This window comes from Diabrotica virgifera, chromosome 1 (genome assembly GCF_917563875.1).
Source record: "Diabrotica virgifera virgifera chromosome 1, PGI_DIABVI_V3a".
Classification (NCBI taxonomy): Eukaryota; Metazoa; Arthropoda; class Insecta; order Coleoptera; family Chrysomelidae; genus Diabrotica; species Diabrotica virgifera.
In genome coordinates this window covers 151562941-151585813 of record NC_065443.1, presented here as the reverse complement: position 1 = coordinate 151585813, position 22873 = coordinate 151562941, and the positions used below count along the sequence as shown (strand labels likewise).

General features: G+C 31.2%; 2 protein-coding genes across 7 annotated transcripts in view; one reads left to right on the top strand and one right to left on the bottom strand.

Moving 5' to 3' along the window:
- Positions 1 to 22873, top strand: part of LOC126881184 (myosin-8-like) — a 196828-nt gene that overhangs the window by 86728 nt on the left and 87227 nt on the right. The gene's annotated exons all lie outside the window — the stretch shown is intronic.
- Positions 1 to 22873, bottom strand: part of LOC126881197 (gametocyte-specific factor 1 homolog) — a 35847-nt gene that overhangs the window by 9643 nt on the left and 3331 nt on the right. The window contains exons 2-5 of the mRNA XM_050645304.1: positions 14014 to 14037; positions 7244 to 7403; positions 3328 to 3453; positions 2829 to 3011 (exon numbers count right to left, since the gene is read on the bottom strand). Coding sequence (XP_050501261.1) covers positions 2829 to 3011; positions 3328 to 3453; positions 7244 to 7403; positions 14014 to 14030 — 486 coding nt within the window. The 5' untranslated portion in view covers positions 14031 to 14037. The remainder of the gene's footprint in view (positions 1 to 2828; positions 3012 to 3327; positions 3454 to 7243; positions 7404 to 14013; positions 14038 to 22873) is intronic.

The window sequence follows — 22873 nt, the reverse complement described above, 5'->3', positions numbered from 1 at the left end:
CAAAATCACTACCAATAAACATGGAATAACTTAGGTATAGGTTATACTTGGTATAAGAATTTAGTCCAAGTTTATACCGACCCACACCCTTGTTTAAGTCTGGTATAACCTATTTTGTGACTGTCAAAGTCATCAGAAGGAAAAATATATTATTTTTTTATTTGTTTTGTGAGTAGATATATATAGGTAATAAAAAAAATGTGTTTAAGAGGTATTGCAGCTAACGAGGAAGTTGATAATTTAATTAACCTGATGGAAACTACACGAAAAAGGAAAACTTTCAAAGAAAGCATAAATTCCTTTTCAAATACTGCACAATAAAAATCTGGTTTCCTTAAGATGATGTGAGGTTTTTAGAAAAATTAACAGGTGATTCACTTACTGTGAACAAGCGAGGATGAGGCTTATCCTCCACTTTACAAGAATAATAAGGTCTTTATTTTCTATAATATGTAGAATATCTCTCACATAGTCTTCAAAATATGCTGAAATTAGTGTATTTACATTGCATTTATAAGTAAAATAAATCAATTTGTTTACTTTTCTTTAGTTTCCCATTTAATGAAACGTTCTCTTTTATTTGAAGCCATTTTATGAAATATAGCAGACAATAACAAAGTTCTAAAAAATGAAGGAATTTGGTTTGTCAGTTGTAGAGAAAAGTCAAAATTGACATATTTCACCCGTTTCATATCGTTGTTTTATGCATTTGTGTAGAAGATTGCGCCGTTGCCAAACTATTATTTCGGAATAAAGTGGGAATACTTATAACTAACTTATACCGAGTTTATTGGTAACAAATTATTTTCGTATTATATCTACCTTATACTTAGGATAACTATTCTAGATATAAATACGGAATAACCTTAGAATACGAGTGTTTTATTAGTAAGGCAGTTAGTATATATAAATAACAATTGCTAATCTTGATGAGATTGGTATTGCGTTTCTCATGTTTTGATCTTTCTTCTCTATTCTTGGCCCTATCATATATATATTAATAGTTCGAAATCACTTTTTGACATTCTTGTAAAATTCTTAAACAAATAATTGTCTAGCATTATTTCCATAGTTAAATTACTCATTGTTTCACGTTTACTTAGAAAAGCCGTATCCACATTTTCCGTTTTTCATTTTTCTTTTTTATGTATCGTCTTAGCACGATTAAGGACGAAGCCACTCTCCAAGAGAATATTCTCGAGAATATTCTCGTTCTCGAGAATATTCTCTTAAGAATATTCTCTTCTTACATCACTAATAGAAAGTACCACAATTCGAAAGTCAATAACTTATCGAGGGTAGTACATATTTTATATTTTAGTATTATTTATATATTTATGTATTAGTATTATTTATAATTTAAAATAATATACATATAAAGTCAGAATTTGGTGTTAGTTTTGAGAGTAAACTAAATGTAAGACCAATACTTACAATGTCGGCATAGTATCACGAGGTTTTTTCCTGGTTTTTCCTCGTGATTTACTATGGAATCACTAACACGAGAATTTTACTGTCACCATTACATGTGGTTGTCCTACTAAAGACAGATCACATGCTATGATTTTTTTGTGACGGATATTCTTGAGTTAGTTGATTTCATGTAATCGAATGAGCTATCTTTCAATGAAGTCGTACAAGGAACGCAACGCCTGAATATTAGTGACATCATTTTAAAGTCTTCTACTTTAAAATGTATAATATGTCTGAATTGCCGATATAAAAAAGTCAGATTAAATTAAATTATTAGAATTTTTTACTAAGCAACAACATTTTTGTTTAATTTATTAATGTTTTGTATTTTGGCAACGGCGTCCGAAGTGGAAGTCGAAACGTTAATAAAATTATTTTCTCAAGTTAAATTGTGGCTTATTTAACAAATTAGAATAGTTAATTACAAAAATGTCACAAAGAAATAGCGTCAGAACAATATCAATATTTATGAGTTGCGTTCCTGGGACGACTTTATTGAAGTCGATTACATGAAATCAACTTTAACTCAAAAATATCCGTCACAAAAAAAAATCATAGCATGTGATTTGTCTTAAAAAAGACAACCACATGCAATGGTAACAAGTAAATTCTTGTGTTACGTAAATCACGAGGAAAAACCAGGAAAAAACCTCATAGTCGGGGTACTATCATGAGGTTTTTTCTTGGTTTTTCCTCGTGATTTACTATGGAATCACTAACACTAGAATTTTACTGTCACCATTGCATGTGGTTGTCTTTTTCAAGACAAATCACATGCTATGATTTTTGTTGTGCCGGATATTCTTGAGTTAAAGTTGATTTCATGTAATCGAATGAACTATCTTTCAATAAAGTCGTCCCAGGAACGCAACTCATAAATATTGGCAATATCATTTTAAAGTCTTCTACTTTAAAATGTCTGAATTGCCAATATGAATGAGTCAGATTAAATTAAATTATTAGAAGAAGTTGTTTGATACTCGGCAACAACATTTTTGTTTAATTTAGTAATATTTTGTATTTTCATAACGACGTCCGAGGTGGAGGTCGATGCGTCAATAAAATCATTTTTTAAATTAAATTGGGTTTATTTCCCAGTTAGAATAATAAACCGATTTTCATTTTGTAACTTCAAAGATCTGTAACTTTTTTTATGTGCACATTTGTACTAAGGTAAGTTAGGTTCAATCGAACTATTTTTAGCCCCAGAATAAATGATTTAATTTATGACCTGCCTTTTTGTTACACCCTATATATAATCTATAAAAAACATTGATTTGATCTATTTTGAAGTCTACATATAAAATTAAGCAACTCGCTAATACCCTACCAGTAGCAACTAGCGAGTATCTTACCACTTTCTGAGAAGATGGAAAATCGGATTTTGGGGGTCTGTTAGTATTATTAGTAAATTGAGACATTCTCTGACGCTCCTCCATCCTAAAATTCTTCTTTTTGCCGGCAGAGGCAACATCCAGGTGTCTAATCACTTCCTTGCTTAGGCAAGTTTTCTGAGGATTATATGTTGGGACATTTTCCTATAACAAAATTGATATATTACCGGTTATTTATACAACAAAGCAGTGGAATTATCTTATCTATGGTTTCATATATTCATGTGAGTACAGTATAACAGAGTTAACAAAAACCCTCGAGGTCACTTGCACCGCATAAACGAACGTCTGTCGTCTCTTCTCCTCGCGGTTGCAGATAACTCGGTATTACTTTATAATACAATAGGCAACAAGGCAACATTTAGTTTATAGTGTAATAAACTAAGTTTTTTTAACATAGTCACAGCTTTCTAGTATGTTAAAAACTGTGTATATAATTAACAAAATACAAAATACTTACATCATCCCAATTTTCATCAGAAGGTATATATGTATTACGAACTGGATACTTGTTAAGATCAGTTTTGTCATCTACATAAAATTTTGTCTCAATTTTCTTTCGATCAGGACAATTTTCGTGATGATGCTAAAACAGAAAATAATGCTTTATTAATAATTATAATGGATAAAACAGGGCTCTATTTTATCCCCCCGATTTTTAACATTGTACTGGAATCCATACTAACATAGGTAAACTCGAGGAATTTACTGGGATTAACAAACAAAGATCTACATAATATTCTGATAATTATGCCTCTTAGCATATATTTATCCACAAAATAGGCCATGCAACTAAAAATAGACAGATTACAAGAATTAAATGGTAGGGGAGCAAAGTATGCTAAATCTGCAGTCACTCAAGCGTTATGGGGACCTATTGGGTTGTGAAGAGTAGGTCCTAAAACCAAAAAAAGTTAAGTAAAGTTTTCCATTTTAGTGGGACTTTCCATTTTTAATTTAATTTTCCATTTCCAACAATCGTTTTTTAGATTATAGCGCCATCTATCCATAATTCGAAAAAATGTCTCGAATAAAAGTTATTTATTTTTACGTAAGGAATCCAAATCTGCAATAAAAAATGGGGGCTCCCATTTAAGATTTTAAAGTAAACCCCTCCCCCCCCCCCCCCCCACCTCCGTGGGAGGTCGTGTTTGGTGCCATTCGATAGATTTTTCAAAAATATTGAAAAGTGTATGCTTATGATAATATGCTTAATAACATTACGAGAGATACGAGATAACGAGATTAAAACTCTTGAACACAAATATAAAATCTGTATTGTTGTATGGTTGTGAAAAATGGAAATCCATTCTCTATTTTGGTCTAATCAAATGTGGAATGAAAATGTATGGCACCAAAGCAACCAAAAAATGTAATAAATCAAATAAGGTGCAGAAAATAGAGGTGGTTGACCCACACATTCCCTAGCCACTAGACCCCTAGATGACATTTCCACGACAATGCTGAATTGAAATCCTCAAGGTAGACGGAAAGTAGGCAAACCCAAGAAAACTCAATACACCTAAGAAAACTGCCAGTGAAACGAAATAAGCGATGGACTACCCCAGCTAATTGAAATAATATTCGAAAATATTACCTCAATCATCTAAGATAGCCATCGTTAGCTCAGTCACTCAGGTGTGTGTTCGACTTGTCCTAATCTTATGGCTGTATGACACTATACATTTTCTTGTATCATTTCTAATATCGTTTCTGATATGCCAAAAAAATGCATAGTGTCATACACAGATACAAGAAACGATATCAGAAACGATACAAGAATTTGAGTCAGACACATAGTCCAGAGAAATAAGGTTTTTCTCGTGACACATCCCCCTCCAGGCCGAAACCAAATTTTTTGAGTAGTATGGACATCTATGTTATTAACCTATATGTTTCCTGCAGCCGATTTTGATGATATACATAGTTATAAACAAATGAAGATCGAAAAACGGTAAATTATCGCTTTTTTCGTCTATTACCAAAAAGTTAAGCACTTTAAACAAATTTGAGAGTAAGAAACTCATAAATCGTATAAAAAACTTCAATATGGCATTCGCTGAATATGTCCAACCTTATTGGTTGCTTAGAAAATTGCAAAATAAATCATAAATATTGAGTTTTTATAAATATTCGTAACTTAGGTAAAAATTAACTTAGAATCTTCTTATTACGCGGAATGCCGAGACTTCTTGTACTTAAATTATATTTTAAATTTCAAAGCAATTGGTCAAATAGTTTAAAAGTTATTTAATTTATTTTTCCCAAATTCATTTTTTTTGCAACACTATAAGTCAGAAAATTATGAGGTTACAATAATACTTCGGACAGTTTATGAAAGAAGAACATTTATACTATTACCTTAATTAAAAATAAATGACAAAAATAATTTTAAACAGTGTAAAATTATTTTGCAAAAACATGTCCATTTTTTGCTTACTTATAAACAATTAGAATAACTTTTTAACCGTTACCCGTAGAAAAATTATTTTTTCATATTTAGAAAGACTGAATTTTTATACACATTTAGAAAGAAAAACAACTGTTCTAGGACATTTAGGGACAAAGTTAGCCCCCCCATTTTTTTAATTCACATGTTTTTGCAAAATTATTTTGCAATATCTATAATTATTTTATGTAATTTTTTTTAAATTAAATTAATACTGTAAATTTTTTTCTTTCATAGACTATCCAAAATATTACTGTAACTTCATCATTTTCTGACTTACAGTGTTGCAAAAAAAATTAATTTCGGATAAACAAATTAAATAACTTTTAAACTATTTGACCAATTGCTTTGGAATTTAGGGTGTAATTTAAGCACCATAACTCTCAGCATTACATGTAATAAGAAGGTTCTAAGTTAATTTTTACATAAGTTATGAATGTTTAAAAAAACTCAAAATTTATGATTTATTTGGCAATTTTCTAAGTAACCAATAAGGATAGACATATTCAGCGAACGCCATATTGAAGTTTTTTATACGGTTTATGAGTTTATTACTCTCAAATTTGTTTAAAATGCCCAATTTTTTAGTAAGAGACGAAAAAAGCGAAAATTTACCGTTTTTTGATCTTCATTTGTTTATAACTATGTATATCATCAAAATCGGCTGCAGGAAACATATAGGTTATTATTATAGATGACCATATTACTCGAAAAATTTGGTTTCAGCCTGGAGGGGGATGTGTCACCAACACGATATTTTTTTTCCTTATTTCTCTGGTCTAACAGATTCTTGTACAAGAACTGCGCCAATTTCTGCGCAAAGAGCAAAAACGTAAAACCTGCTGGTAAAACATCTAAAATGTCATAATTACTTACTCATAATGGCGGCTGAAATGAAAATGGGATCATGTATTGATGAATTTATTTGTGTTTTTGTAGGTATTATTTATAAATCTTTTATTGATACTTAATATACCGTTTGGTATGAACTACTGTTCTACTAATAACCATATATTTAGCTCCTAGTAAAGTTCAAACTATAAATTTAGGTTTCATGGTGCATAATTTTTTAATAGACGAAAATACAATAGTTCCTAATTTGGATCAAACTGAAGATAATTCTAATGCAAATATTTTAGCACAAATATCAAAACAAAATAAAAACACAAATAATCAACCTCAAACAGTCAACGTAAAATTCTGGTTAACATTAAAATGTTAATTAAAAGTTTATAAATTTTATAAAATCTTTAAAATCAGCTGTAGCTGTAGATGCAGTACTACCATAACGTGACACAGGGTGACAAACAAAATTTCGACCAATCACGTGCCGAATTTCATACAATTTTCGATACAAGAACTTGCATAGTGTCATACAGGGCACAAATGTACGTACAAGAAATGATACAAGAAAATGTATACAAGAAACGATATCAGAAACGATATTAGAAATGATACAAGAAAATGCATAGTGTCATACAGCCTTTAGAAATGAACTCTGAAAATTTGGAATGAAGGCAAACAAAACAGTATTTTTAACTAATCATGTTTATTGTTCATATAGTAAATAAAGATATAGTAAAAATATGACTTAGTAAATTGCATTAACAAATATATTCAAATTCTTGCAAAAAACTAACAATTCTGGATTATATACTTATGGCTTTTGGTAGCTGATGGTAAACTAACTAAGGAAAGTAGGCAGACCTAAGAAAAGAGTAGTACTGGATGAAGGAAAAGAAATGGGAAAATTCTGTCTTGAAATCAAAGCACTAGCCAGACATAGAGTTCGCTGGAGACACTTTAAAGTGTCTGTGAACTGTGAAACTGCGAACGGCTTTTAAGGAAAGAACAATCAATAGATTCTAAAAAGAAAACGGGGACACAAACGATGAGATGCACTGCTTACATAATAATAATTATTTACCTGTAAGCATGGTTCTTCTACCCAATGGGTGACATTGAAGTCACATGGGACCAACTTAATATCTGGATTAGCCTTTCTGCACTTTACCAGATGCGTATTAAATACTTTTCTACGTATTAGATGAGCACTGTTGTAAGGACATTGTATTTGTTCTTCGGGGCTGTAACAAAAAATATATGTAAATGATATTAGGTATACAATGTAAAACATTGTGTATCTCTGGAGGTTCTGCAAATTTATAAATGTTTATATATTTATACAGTTTTGGAAATAATTTAACATAGAAAGTAGAAGAATACTTTAAACGCTAGGAAGTAAGAGAAACAAAACGTCATAGCGATATTATGTCCCCGAAATATATTGTCGAAAATTTAATAGTGGAAGTCACTCAAGAGAAGAGGTTCAACATTGTTGCCAAACTTTTCTTTTTTCTTTGAGCTTTTATTTTGGCCCATTAATAAATAACATGTATTAGTGTTTCGTATTTTGAGAACAATTTCCGAAGTGGAAATCGAAACTTCAAAGAAACTTCTAAACAGTAAATTGCATTAGTGATGCCAAAAGAAAAACGTTCAGAAACAAATTAAATGGCGTCATTGCATGAATCTCGCCATCAAGGATTGGTATGATACACGGGGCCACAGGTCCTATAGTTCTGTTACTAAAAGTGAATTTAAAATTTTAATTCAGTATTAATACGCCAGTTAATGGCAGCAAGAATAGGATATTACCTCCGAATTCTATCCTACTGAATGGATTTTAATCAAATTTTGGGAAACAGCCTCTACTTATCTCCTAATTCAAAGTCTACCCTATGTCGATGTGCGCTTTTATCTTGGGGATGATTTCGATCCCTGCTCGTGGGTGGAAAATTTTTTGGTTACAAAAACCACGGAATTGGCTAGAGAACCTAATTCTAAGCAAAAACTGTTATATAATTTTTTTTTGTAAACTCAATACTTTTTGAGTTATTCGTGGTTGAAAATTGGCCATTTTCATTGAAACTTAATATATATATAAAATCACACATAATAAAATTTTAGAAAAGTTACCACAATATTGTAGTGCCTTTCGCCCTTTTAATTTAATAATTAATTTTAATACTTAGTTTATTTAGTTTTATTTATTTTTATTTAAACACCTTTTCGAACGGTTTTTTGTGAATACCTTAAAAACTATGCATATAACTAAAAAAAGCTATATATAACATTTTTGTAGCTTATAAAAACAAAGAGACTCGTTCCTTCATAAATCTTCTAGTTATAATAAAAAAGAGATATGGTAGGTGAAAAAGTATGTTTTTGTTGGTGCATGCTCAAATTGGTGTATTCAACTTGAAATAACAGAGAAACGATCGATTTTAGGTGAATAATGCTACCAATTCCTTTTGTAGTGCTTGAAAAAACCTTTAACATGAGCAATATTAAAGGTCGATTACATTCAAACTAAGCGAGATATGCTGCAAAAAAAATTGATAACATTTAAAAAAAAAATGAGAAGTATATTTAACCCCCATCCACCAGAATTGAAATCCATCGCTTTCCTTCTACAATACCTTTTATTATAGTGTTTTTTCTATGTTCAAAAAGTTGAACGGATTTAAAATGAATGGTTTTGGAAAAAATAAGATCAATTTATAGAGCGCATTTTTAAATTTTCTTAAAAATCTTCCTTTTTCTCCGTGTAGCTTGAAAATGATAAGAGATACAGTAATAAAAAATAAAAACAAAATGTTTATCTAAAAATCCTACATTTATGTGCGGTTTCTTTATTTCGTATCTCTTTTCATTTTCGAGTTACATGGAGAAAAAGGAAGATTTTTAAGAAAATTTAAAAATGCGCTCTATAATTTGCTCTTATTTTTTTCAAAAACCATTCATTTTAAACTAGTCCAACTTTTCAAACATAAAAATAACACTATATTAAAAAGTATTGAGGGGTATTGATGAGGGGTTAAATATACTTCTCAGTTCTTCTTAAAATACATTAGTCATCAATTTTTTTGCAGCAGATCTCGCTTAGTTTGAATATAATTAACAATTAGTATTGCTCATTTTAAAGGTCTTTTCAAGGACTACAAAAGGTATTAGTAACATTATACACCTAAAATCGACCGTTTCTCTGTTATTTCAAGTTGAATACACCGATTTGAGCAAGCACCAAAAAACAAACTCTTTTCACCTACCATATCCCTTTTTGTGTTATAACTAGAAGATTTATCAAGGAACGACTCTTTTGTTTTTTTATAAGCTACAAAAATATTTTATATAGTTTTTTTTGCTAATAGATGCATAGTTTTTAAGGTATAAAATGGCCAAATTTCAACCACGCATAACTCAAAAAGTATTAAGTTTTCAAAAAAAAATTATGGAACAGTCTTTGCTTAGAATTAGGTTCTCTAGCCACTTTCGTGGCTATTTTAACAAAAAAATTTTCCACCCCCAAGATAAAAGCCCACATCCGCATAGGGTAGACTTTGTTTCTTGAGCTATTCCCTACTTACTGTGAAAATAGCAAGTACATCGATGTAGTAGGAAGGAATTCGGAGCCAAATACCCTCATTGACTGCCCTAAAACTTATCATTCACTGAAAGATGTACTGAATTAGAGTACTTTGGTTAAGTTTTAAATAGAAAAATACTGTATGACTCGTACACACTTCTATATAAGTCAAAACTGCAACAGGTGTATGTTTTCGAAAGTGTATTTCTTTGTATTCATAAAAATACAAAGATTGAAAAAACGTACATCTTATATGTATAAAAACCTCATAGAAGAGTAATTATTGACAAATAACATATTAAATTTAAAATTGATACAGCGTAAAACCTCTGATCTTGGGTAAAAGCCCTTAAAAATATTAAATATCACATCGATGTGCTTAGAGACAATATGGCTACCACACTGTAACGTGAACAGCTGTTACTGACAGTTTTTTGAAATGATGAAGAAGGAAGCATCTGAGCGGAAGCAAGAGTCCGATGCTACCTCTATATTATGCTAATAGCAAGCTGAAAATGTGTTAATAGATTAACGGTGTCTAGTCGGACCAACTTTGATGTACGGGAACACTGGAACAGGGGAAGTTTTAATTGTGGAACAGTTTAAAAATTTGAAACGTTAGATTACGAAAACGCCCCATGTATTTTGTCGGACAGAACTTCCAATTAATTTGTTACCTTTTCATTAAACTCTCATGCAAAAATCAGACTGCTTTATCACCAATATAATTCCTGTCACTTGACATGTTCTTCTTGTTGGACTTATAAAATGGCCAGTTGGTGATAAATACAAGTCTGACTTTTACATGAGAGTTTAATGAAATGGTAACAAATCAATTGGAAGTTCTGTCCGACCAAATAATACATGGAACGTTTTCGTAGTCTGACGTTCCAAATTTTTAACCTGTAAAACTTCCCTGTTCCAGTGTTTCCACGCATCAAAGTTTGTCCGACTAGACACCGTTCATCTATTAAAAAATTTCCAGCTTGCTATTAATCCACTTTTTTTTGTAGGCGGGATCCAGGCCTATTAACTACATTTAACGTACACATCTTAGTCATTTTCAATTTTTTTAATTATTATTTAATAATATAGAGGTAGCATCGGACTCTTGTTTCCAATCTTGTTAGCCCTCAGGGATTGGTATGATAGACGGGGCTATAGGGCCTGCCTATAGTTCTGTTACTAGAAGTGAATTTTAAACTTTAATTCAGTATTAACTGATCATCACTGAAAGACGTACAGAATTAAGAGTAAAAAGGGCGACAAAATACTTCTTTTAACACTACTGTTTAAATAAAAAAAAAATAAAACAATATAGACCAAGAGGCAGCGCTGAAAAATCTATTTGAATTTACTAAAGCTAGATTTTTCACAGTTGATTACTGTGAGTGTGTAGAGAAACATACTGCGGTCGGTCAAGCGAAACGTAGAACAGGGGTTACTGAGAGGGTATCAAAGTTGCTTTCCTACGAAGGTAATTATTTCCATTTACTAAGGCTGAAAATCAGTACACACGTTCTAAATTAAATATAAATAAAAGTTATTATAGTCAGTCGGCCGAAATAGTCGATTGAGGAAATGAAGCATTTTGGCTCGCAATTTTTTCGTCGAGCATGGATTTACTTGAAATTTTCACAGAAGGTAGGGAATAGTCCAAGGATCATTTTATATATCATGCCGCTATCATACGCTAAAACGTTGGGGTGGTTGCCACCCCATCTCGGGGTGGGAATTTTTTATTGCATTTTAACCATGTAATTCGAGGGAAAAAGCGATTCTAAGAAAAAAATGTTTTTTACATTTTCTTCGTAAAACTAATATTTTTCGAGTTATTCGCGCTTGAAAATAACTGTTTTTCGACGAAAAAAATCGACTTTTTTAGACGGTTTTTTGAGAATACCTCGAAAAATATGCATTTAATCAAAAAAATTATAGATATCGAAATTGTATCTTTTAGTAACACAAATAAAATTATTTTCCTGTAATATCTTTAAGACCAATACAAACCGAGATACGGCATGTTAAAGGTTAGCTTTTTTCTTCAAATGCATAATTTGAAATATTCAAAGCCAAATAATGGGAAAAATTTGCATTTTTCGAGGAAACCTTAAATAATCTTTTTTCAAGTATACAATTAGACCTTTCAAAAAAAATAATAAAAAGTTTCTAGCATGAAAATTAAGCGACTTCGGTACCTGCTTTTCTCTACGAAAAAATCAGTGAAAACAACCCCCTAACTACCTTCCTAATTCAAAATTGGTCTTCACCTTTCTGTAGTTCCTTTTATATTTATATTATAAATACACTCAAGGAGTTTGACCTATTTAAAATGCCTAATTTTGGAAAAATTGGAGTTTAAACAAAAATTGATTTTTTGCAATTTGGTATTTTTTACCTTTTACTTCAAAATATCTCCGAAAATACTGAAGATACGAAAAAAATTAAAAATTACTAAATTGTAGCTTTTTTAATGACTAAAATTACCCTTTGCATAGATTACAGTAAACAGTTAGCCAGTTATAGCTGTTTAAACCTCTATTTACCAGTAAACACCCCCTTATTCGAGCCCTTTAAACCTGCCCCAATTAAAAACTAAGGGATCTTACGGAATTTAATTTACGCAGTCTTATAGCTCTTTAAAAATCATACAAAATCATTTTAAGAAACTTTTTGTCGCCAAAAATGTACTTATAGAATATTTTTCGAGGTATTCTCAAAAAACCCTCTTCGTCGAAAAACTGTTATCTTCAAGTGCGAATAACTCAAAAAATATTAGTTTTACGAAGAAAATGTAAAAAACATTTTTTTCTTAGAATCACATTTTCCATCGAATTACATGGTTAAAATGTAATAAAAAATTCCCACCCCGAGATGGGGTGGCAACCAGCCCCAAGGTTTTAGCGTATGATAGCGGCATGATATAGAAAATGATCCTTGGACTATTCCCTACCTTCTGTGAAAATTTCAAGTAAATCCGTGCTGGACGAAAAAATTTCGAGACAAAATGCTTCATTTCCTCAATCGACTATTGGGGCCGACCGACCGGCTCTATCCCGTCAGACATCTGACCGACTATAATAACTTTTATTTATATATTTAATTTAGAATGTGTGTACTGATTTTCAGCCTTAGTAAATGGAAATAATTACCTTCGTAGGAAAGCAACTTTGATACCCTCTCAGTAACCCCTGTTCTACGTTTCGCTTGACCGACCGCAGTATGTTTCTCTACACACTCACAGTAATCAACTGTGAAAAATCTAGCTTTAGTAAATTCAAATAGATTTTTCAGCACTGCCTCTCTGTCTAATAGGGAACTTGCACATTATTTTTATTACATAATAATGTTCAGATTTCTTTAAAAAGGAGATTTCTAAAAATTCCCCCTTCAAAAACTCAAATAACTTACAGAACAAATAGTTCAGACGACCCGTGACGTCACATAGTTTTACGATATGGCTATGTTTATGGTTATATTTAGGTATATTCTTATTCTCCTTCTTTAGTTTATTGGCCTCCACCTACTTGGGTATTTGGCCAGCTCATCGTCGTGGAATAAGGGAAAAATATTATGCTAATGACATTCATCGTATGTCATTGTAATAATATATACCAGTTTGTTGAGATTGGAGTATGATACAGTTTTTGAAGGAAAGGAAAGAAGGTTTACTATATATATAATAGTTCAAACGATCAAAAACACTTGTGACGTCACATAACTGTATTTTCTACTGACGTTTATAATGTCTAATTTAAAATTATATACAATTTTGTTTACTTTGTTGATGCAGAATGTAAACATTAACCTTATGACGTCACGACGCGTTTTGGGCTAGCTGCTTTAATTTGAATTTAGAATCGTCTTTAGGGGCCAAACGGAACACAAAAACAACTTTTTTATCTTAGATACATGTTTTAAATTAAAATTCTGTTGTGATTTATAACATTTTTTTTAATTTAAAATTTTATGCGAGTTCCCTATTAGAGATTACCTTGAGCCTCCAAAAATAAAAATCTAGAGCAGCTAATTTGGGTGACTGAGGGGGCCATTTTATTGTAACTTGTGTACTAACTATACATTCAGGAAAAATTTAAGCTAAATAGTCTCTAACAGCCAGTGTATTATGTGAAGGAGAGCCGTCTTGTTGAAACCAAATTTTGTTTAAGTTAATTTGAAGATGTTGAAGTGCAGGAATATGGTAGGAAGGAATGGTAGGTCAGGTATGAATACAACTTTAAAAAAATATAAATAGTAGGTGTACTCACTCGAGATAATGCTCCATTGTTATCCTGAAACAAAGAAAAGATTTTAATGAGATTTGATACACTTGAGTCCACGATTCTTTACCCGTGGGTCATTAATAGCTGGCGAGATAAAACACATAAAAAATACCAAGTTTTTTGTAAAAGGTATATATTAAAATACGGGGTCACAATACAAAACGTTTTCGGATTAAGGAATCCATCATCAGTGTTTAAAAGCCCTAAAATTAAGCATAACCTAATTAAATGAGATAAAAGTTAAAATTGACAGAGGTTTTCAAGAACAAGAGGCCATACTTACAAAATTTGCATGCCTGAGCCACCAAACACATACTTTTTATCTAGCATCATTCTCTTCCACGCATGAAACTAATGACAAACCAGCTACGGCCTGATATTAAGTAAAAACACATGTTATTTTTATGAACGCTCTAGACTCAGTACATTAAAAAGAGATAGGTACAAAGAAAGACGTTTGGGGATGTTTTCAGATTTTGAATACAATTTGTGACGTTACACAAACAGTTTTTTCACAACTAAATTTATATTGGAGTTTGAAATTTTATGGTAAGTGTATTTAAAACATTTGTTACATTTATTTCACAACATACAAAGCTAACCTCATTCACACAGTTAAGGAAGTGTTTAAGCTTCCGCCAAAGTGAATGAAATGACAAAAAGAAAATATGTTATATTGAATTTTTTTATTAATTGTTTATTTATTTATTTACTAATCAATGATATTAAAATAATTTATTAAGCTACTTCAAATGTAGCTGTAATTATGCACCAAAATTATTTTAAAGCAAAACCTACATTTTCCTATTTATTTGATAACGTCAATTTTATACTGTATAACCCGTGATCAGAGCAGTAGCCACTTTCTGTTACTTGTTGCGTTTAGTAAATTTTCGACTTATTTCGTATGCTTTAAATGATGACGCACGGTAAAATTTAAACAATTAGGCATGCACGGATGCACGCCATAGATTGAATGACATCATAACCCACCGGTACAAACTTGACGGCAAACAAATTCAACAATTTTTTTTTTCAAATATTAGTTTTTTCGCTACCGCCATGTCTGCCAGGAAAGCGGTGATGCCAAATAAAAAAACATATGTGTATTTACCACAGCAACTATCGGCTACACTGTATCTCTTTGTATTTAAGAGTGTGAAACAAAGATAACTATCTGTAATCTAAGAGTCAAAGTCATGTTTTTCTATAGAAGGTTATGTAAAATGTTTTATTTTTTTTTTTCATCTTCTTTTATGGAATTTAGCCAGCAAGTTTTCTTAAAATTAACGCCTAACTAAACCTACCAATCAACAAAATTATTACGAACCTAATCGACCAATCAAGGATATAGAAGGGAAAGTGAAGTTGGTTAAAAAATAAACTGTCGTTAAAATATAAACTAAATAAATAAAATATAATTTGAAAACAATAATTTGACATTATATTTAACCTCCAATATTATGATAGCCGTCAGTTATCGTTTACAATATTACCAAATATAATAATGACGTAATAATTTCAGACTCAAAATCAGCATTACAAGCTATTAGCGGTCACCCAATAAACCAATTCCGAAATGCCTTAATTTTGAACATTAAAAAATTAATTATGGATCTTAAACAAAATAATGTAACTGTTTCGTTTATTTGGACGAAAGGACATTGCGGAGTCGAAGGTAATGAAATTGCGGATATAGCCGCAAAAAGTAGTCACAGTTGCCACCATATTGACAAAGTATTTAATTTAAAAGATTTGAATAATGCTCTCAAACCTAATATCAGAAGGAAATGGGAAACTGATTACAAAAGAATTGCAAATAGATCTACAAACCATTATTTCAGAATTCACCCCACTTCCAAAAAACATTCCTCATTTCACCTTTAATTATAATAGAGCACAAATGTCAGTATTGACTCGTTTAAAATTGAACCATGCTCGCTTTCCATCTCACTTACATAAAATTGGAATACTTAACTCTCCTGTCTGTAGTTGTGACAATGTATCTATTGGTGATCTAAATCATATATTTCTAGAATGTTCTCTGAACTCTCAATCTTCTTCAATTCTATATCAAGAACTAATTCATCACGAGTGTCCATTGCCACTAAATATTACAGGTCTCCTTTCTTCCTCAGATAAAGCGGTACTAGATTCGATCATTAATTTTATCAGAAATTCAAAAATAGCGGTATAGTTTATAAAATAATAGACAATATGAAATCATTTGATGTAATTAAGAATTTACATGTTTTGTGGCAAATAGATTTTGTCTGTTGCCAGGATCTCTCACACACACACACACATAATAATGACGTCATATAAACTCGTCACTAATTCTAGCCAATGAAATGCTCGCTGTAATAGGAATGGCATGCCAAAAAATCTTATTATTCCCTATATAATTTTTTCAAATTCAGAATATGGCAATAAGAGGAAAATTACAAGCATTTCTTATTGTTTGACTTTTCCTATACATCAAATTATAAATAAAAATTTTGAAAATCACTAAAAATCACTAAAATAATTGGGTAAAAATGAGTGTACATCATAACACACATTTTCTATATAATACATACAGTGTAAAGTTTCACATATCTTAAACCTTTATCTAGAAAACACTTGACAGAATAGAGATTTACAAACCTACAAATCTCGATTTTTTGAAATAATTTTGAAAACAAGATTTTTATAAAATACAATGTTTAAATCAAAATGTCTTGATTTGTTACTCTGGAAACCCATACTATCTAATTAAGCCTTAACTACTGTTGTGGTCAGCCACCATGATCACATAATAATAATTAATAAGTTCATTACTTGTACTGTTCCCCAAAATAGCAAATGGATGTCGTTAATAAATATACAGGGTGTTAGTAAATAAGTATGAAAAATTTTAAGGGCTAATTCTACATGAAAAATTAATACCAGTTTACTCTATAAACATATGTCCGCAAATGCTTAGTTTCGGAGATATGGGGTGTTGAAATTTTTATTTCAAACTGCCAATTTATCTATTGCTCTAAGACCAGTTGAGCTATGAAAATGAAATTTGGTGAGTTTTAGGAGGTAGTTATTACGAATTTTTTGACATACAATTTAGAATTTTGTATTCATCATTGGCGCGCCTACGGGCAATGCTCTGAATTTTTTTAAAGAAAAAAATAGTACGCCACTGAGATATTTCGAATTAAAAATTATTTTTAAATTCCACGTCTAATTTATGATAAAAAACCTTTCTTGCCTTTTTTTTTTCATACGATGCACCGTTTTTACGCAGAAAAATAAAACATCTTAACGCTTACCAAGTATTTGAGGTAATTTCCATATGCATAGAAACTTAGTTCAAATACTTTGTAAACGTTAAGATGTTTAATTTTTTTGCATAAAAACGGCGCCGCATATGAAAAAAAGGCAAGAAAGATTTTTTGTCGTCAATTGAACGAGGAATTCAAAAATGATTTTTAGTTTGACATATCTCAGTTGCGTACTATTTTTTTCTTCAAAAAATTCAGACCATTACCCGTACGCGCGCCAATGATGAATATAAAATTCTTCTGTTACCTGTAAAGCAGATCATTTTAAACATTTCTTGCAGCTTTGCACCTAGTTGAAATGGTATTAGTAATATTTTCTGTTATTGTTTTAGTTTAGTATTATTATATTGGATAGTTCTTGATGATGTATTAAGAAATGAAAAATATGCGCCAAGATGTTTTATTTTTCTGCATAAAAACGGTGCATCATATGAAAAAAAAAGGCAAGAAAGGTTTTTTATCATAAATTAGAACGTGGAATTTAAAGATAATTTCTAATTCGAAATATCTCAGTGGCATACTATTTTTTTCTTTAAAATAATTCAGACCATTGCCCGTAGGCGCGCCAATGATGAATACAAAATTCTTAATTGTATGTCATAAAATTCTTAATAACTACCTCCTAAAACTCACCAAATTTCATTTTCATAGCTCAACTGGTCTTAGAGCAATAAATAAATTGGCAGTTTGAAATAAAAATTTCAACACCCCGTATCTCCGAAACTAAGCATTTGCGGACATATGTTTATACAGCAAATTGGCATTCATTTTTCATGTAGAATTAGCCCTTAAAATGTTTCATACTTATTTACTAACACCCTGTATATTGTATTAAAAAACCAATATACCATTAGTGCAGTCACTGAAGGTTTTCACCTCCGAATTCGTAGAACCTCAATAGATTTTCATGAAAATTGGTGAGTAGTCAGACGATACCTCAAGGAATAAAGGTGACATGATGCAAGCTTTCGCTTTTACCTAGGGGGTGGAAGCCACCCCTTGTCGGGGGTGAAAATTATTTTATTAAAAATAATACCATAAATCGATATAGGGACCAATTCTAAGCAAAATTTGTTAGAATTCATGCCCTCAAATGTAACCCCCTATTGCCCCCTCCCAGTTTTTTTAAATTACAAGCACAACATTTGAAAGGTATTTTTTTCTGTACACGACCCTATAATTTTTTTTTAATTCGCAGAATAACTTTAAAGAGAATTTTGGATATACCTAATTTATAATACATTTGTTAAGTCCAAAATTATCTTTAAACTTACTACGTAAATTAAAAAAAATATAGTGTCGTGTAGAGAAAAAAATTACCTTTCAAATGATGTGCCACTCGACCACACTTGCTATATAAAAAAAGTGGGGGTTAATGCGGGGCAGTAGGGGGTTACATTTGAGGGAATGAATTTTGCATGAAAATTCGTCCGCCTCCCATTATAAATTGACGTGTTTTTTAAATTTCGAAGAAGATCTTGGTTTGTTAGTTTATGGAGGGGTTATTGTAGATTTTATTTTTTCGTAATGAATGCATGTTATAGAGCTGTTTTTCACGTATAACTCAAAAACTATAAGCTTTCTCAAAAAAGTTATTATATATTACCAAAATTGAAGATAATGAAAAATTGAGTACACTCCCCACTTATAAAACTATTCCCGTTATTTAATTTTGAATACATACTTAGATTTGGGTACTCGCCGAAAAAATATAAGTACATACATTTAATTACCTATAACTCACATTCTCTAGTAAGGAGTTTAATTTCATTTGTTATAAACTTCAATTTTGGTAATTATAACTTTTTTGTTAAAACTTATAGTTTTTGAGTTATTCATAAAACATTGGTTAAAAACATGTATTTTTCTCACGAAAAATTAAAATCTTTGATCGAATAATGATCTTGATTACTCAAAAAGTTTTGATTTATTTTAATAACTTCATTAAACAAATTTTGCTTAGAATTTGTTCCTCTATCGAATTATGGGATTAATTTTAATAAAATAATTTTCACCCTCGAGAAGGAGTGGCACCCACTCCCAGGGTAAAAGCGCAAGTTGGCACCATGTCACCTTTGTTCCTTGTGATATCCTCTAAGACTGTTTTTGTAGGAAAAACACTACAATTTTATTTTCCCATGTGTGTGAGTAGTGTGAGTTCAGAAATTAAATATTAAGCAAGAAAGACAGCTTTTTATTATTTAAGTTTATTATAAGATACTGGCATGTGCCGCATTTGGCAAATAGGTCTGGATCCCACATACCAAAAAAAAAGTTTTATTAATAGCAAGCTGAAAATTTGTTAATAGCCTAACAGCGTCTAGTCGGACAAACTTTGATGTACGGAAACTCTGGGATAGGGGAAGTTTTAATTGTGGAACAGGTTACAGGTTTCTAACGTCAGACTACGAAAACGTCCCATGTATTTTGTCAGACACAACTTCCAATTGATTTGTTACCCTTTCATTAAACTCTGACTGCTATTTACCACCAACATAATTCTTGTCATTTGACATTTTCTACGTTTATAAATGCCCAACATATCTGTCAGACAAACATTTTTTTATATATTATATAAAGTTTACTATTGAATAAACTTACAAACAACCTGCTAGTTTTCACAATCATAAACTTGTCAGGATGACACTTTCCACAATTAAAATCACGTTCCACAATTAAAACTTCCCCTGTTTCAGTGTTCCCATACATCAAAGTTTATCCGACTAGACACAACAACATGTATTCACACTGTATATACAACATCTTAAGACCAAGGTATACATGCATATAAATGTTCTCACTTATGGTTCCCAAATGTGTACGTTTGCAAAAGCAAACATGGACAAAATCAAAAAAAACGCAAATAGCAATGGAAAGACAAATGTTGCACATAAGACTAATGGATAAAAAGAGAAACAAGTGGATAAGAGAGAAAACAAAAGTTAGGGATGTTCGACAAGAAGTTGCAAAATTGAACTGGAGATTGGCCAGACACAATATAAGACAAAAAGAAGACCGATGGAACAAAATTCTTATAAATTGGAGACCATGGGAATATAAACGAAGCAGAGGAAGCCCCAAATGAGATGGGTAGATGTCAAGAAGCATGTGAACTCTAGGTGGATGACTATCGATAGACAGAGAAGAGTGGAAAATGATTGGGGTGGCCTATATGGGTGGACTGAAGAAGACTAATTAGATAAATTATTATAAGGTATGGCCCTAGCGTTAGCATCATCTATTATAGATGTAACTTTATTATAAGGCAGAACTGCACATACTTACCTAAAAATACCATTAAACAATCAAATAAATAAAACACAAGCATGCACCTTGCACCATCAACAAAAATAGTGCATTGCTGAACATTCACTTCAGTGGAATGTATGATGACAAGAGATGATTATAACCAACTCATAACCTTTGTATATATCATATCAATGAGTCACACTCACATTAATTATTTCCCAATAATTCATGTGTCACCAGCTTCAGAAATATTGAATTTTTCATATTGTTTGATGTTAAGTAACATAAAATAAAAGTAAAAAAATGGATGACCAATGAAAAAAGTGTTACAAAGAAATGAAAAATCATTAATTATGTTTTTCAGTAAAACAGATTTCACTGCATTTCATTTTAATTGTTTTATGACAAAACTATTTCTTCTTCTTTGGGCATCATAACCCTGGATGGGTCTTTGCCTTTCTAGCTATGTCCTTCCATTCATATCTTGGGCTCCTCTCCTCCATTGTCTTATTTTTATGGATTTAAGGTTGTCTTCCATGTCATCCAACCATCTTGTTCTGGGCCTACCTTTTTTCATGTTTCTATTGGCCTCCATTGTAACGGTTTCTTTGCTGTTTTTGCATCTTCTTAATGTTGTTCTGAAGCTATTTTCTTGTGGCATTTTTATAATTAAGTAACTAGTTTTGATGGGAAATAAGCCAAAATTTTACTAAAAAAGTTATTTTATTAACGTTTCAACATCCAAATCGGATGCCGTGTTCACAATACAAAAAATATTAATGAATTAAACAAAAATGTTGATTAGTAAAAAATTCTTCTAATAATTTAAAAAAAATTATTTGATATTCTTGAGTTGGGGTTGATTTCATGTAATCGAATGAACTATCTTTCAGTAAAGTCATCCCAGGAACTCAACTCATAAATATTGGCAATATCATTTTAAAGTCTTCTACTTTAAAACGTATAATATATGTCTGAATTGCCGATATAAATGAGTCAGATTAAATAAATTATTAGAATTTTTTACTAAGAAACAACATTTTTGTTTAATTCATTAATATTTTTTGTATTTTGACAACGGCATCCGATTTGGATGTCGAACGTTAATAAAATCATTTTTTTAGTAAAATTGTGGCTTATTTCCCATCAAAACTAGTTAATTGCATCTTCTTGTCTCTGAACATTTCCCAGCCATGAGAGTCTTTGACTTTTCACAAATCTTACAATATCATACCCTTCATTCAGTTTATTAACCTCCTCTTTTCTCCTGATTCTCCATGTGCTGTCTTGCTCTTACTGTCATTGCCCAGGTTTCACAACCATAGGTTACTAGTTACTACAGGTCTAATCAATATTCTGTAGATAGTCATTGTGGTTCTTTTGTCTAATAATTTCGATGTCATCAATCTTTTATTAGCATAGTATGTATGATTTCCACTGGAAATATTTTTTCTTCTTCTTCTAATGGCGCTACAACCCTCTGTGAGTCTTGGCCTGCTTAACAATGTTGTTCCATTCTGCCCTGTCGGATCTTTTCCTACGCCACTGCCTGATGTTCATGGTTTTAAGATCTCCCTCTACATCGTCTATCCATCTTTTACAGGGCCTTCCTCTTGTTCTATTTCCTTGGGGCTTCCATCTTCTGGAAAAATATGTGCATTTATTTCACTAGTTTCGGAATTCTTATGATTGATATGATTTGTCCAGTTATGTAGAGACATATCTCTACACATTCAATGGTGTAGTTGTCTATTGTGATATTATTTCCATTGTTAGGTGTTGCTTTGGTGGTCATCTACTTCGTTTTTGTTTCATTTATTTCAAGCCCTCTTTTTTGTGCTTCAGAATCAATTTTCTTGAATGCTTCCATTAGTTGCTTGATCCTGCTAATAATAACTACAGTGCCAGCAAATAAAATCTTTACAAAGTGAATAAAATGCATAAATCAAGATAATTATTATTTTAATTTAACAAATTAATACTTAAAAGGATAATTAATTTTGGGTTCTATGGCAACTTGATGATACTTTTTAAGAGCTCCAGACCCAGGTTTTCTTTCCGGAACAGTCTCAGAAGGCTACAGCGCATCTAACAGTTTGAAATGATAAATTGAATCTCTTGATACACCAACACCACATGCTATGGTAATTGCAGAGTCCTCTTTCTCAAGTAACATTGAAGCATGAACTTTCTGTTCATTTGTGAGTTTCTTTCGCCCCATAGTTTTTACTTCAGTTTTTCAAGAAGTTTCACACTGACTACTTGTATAAAGTCAACTG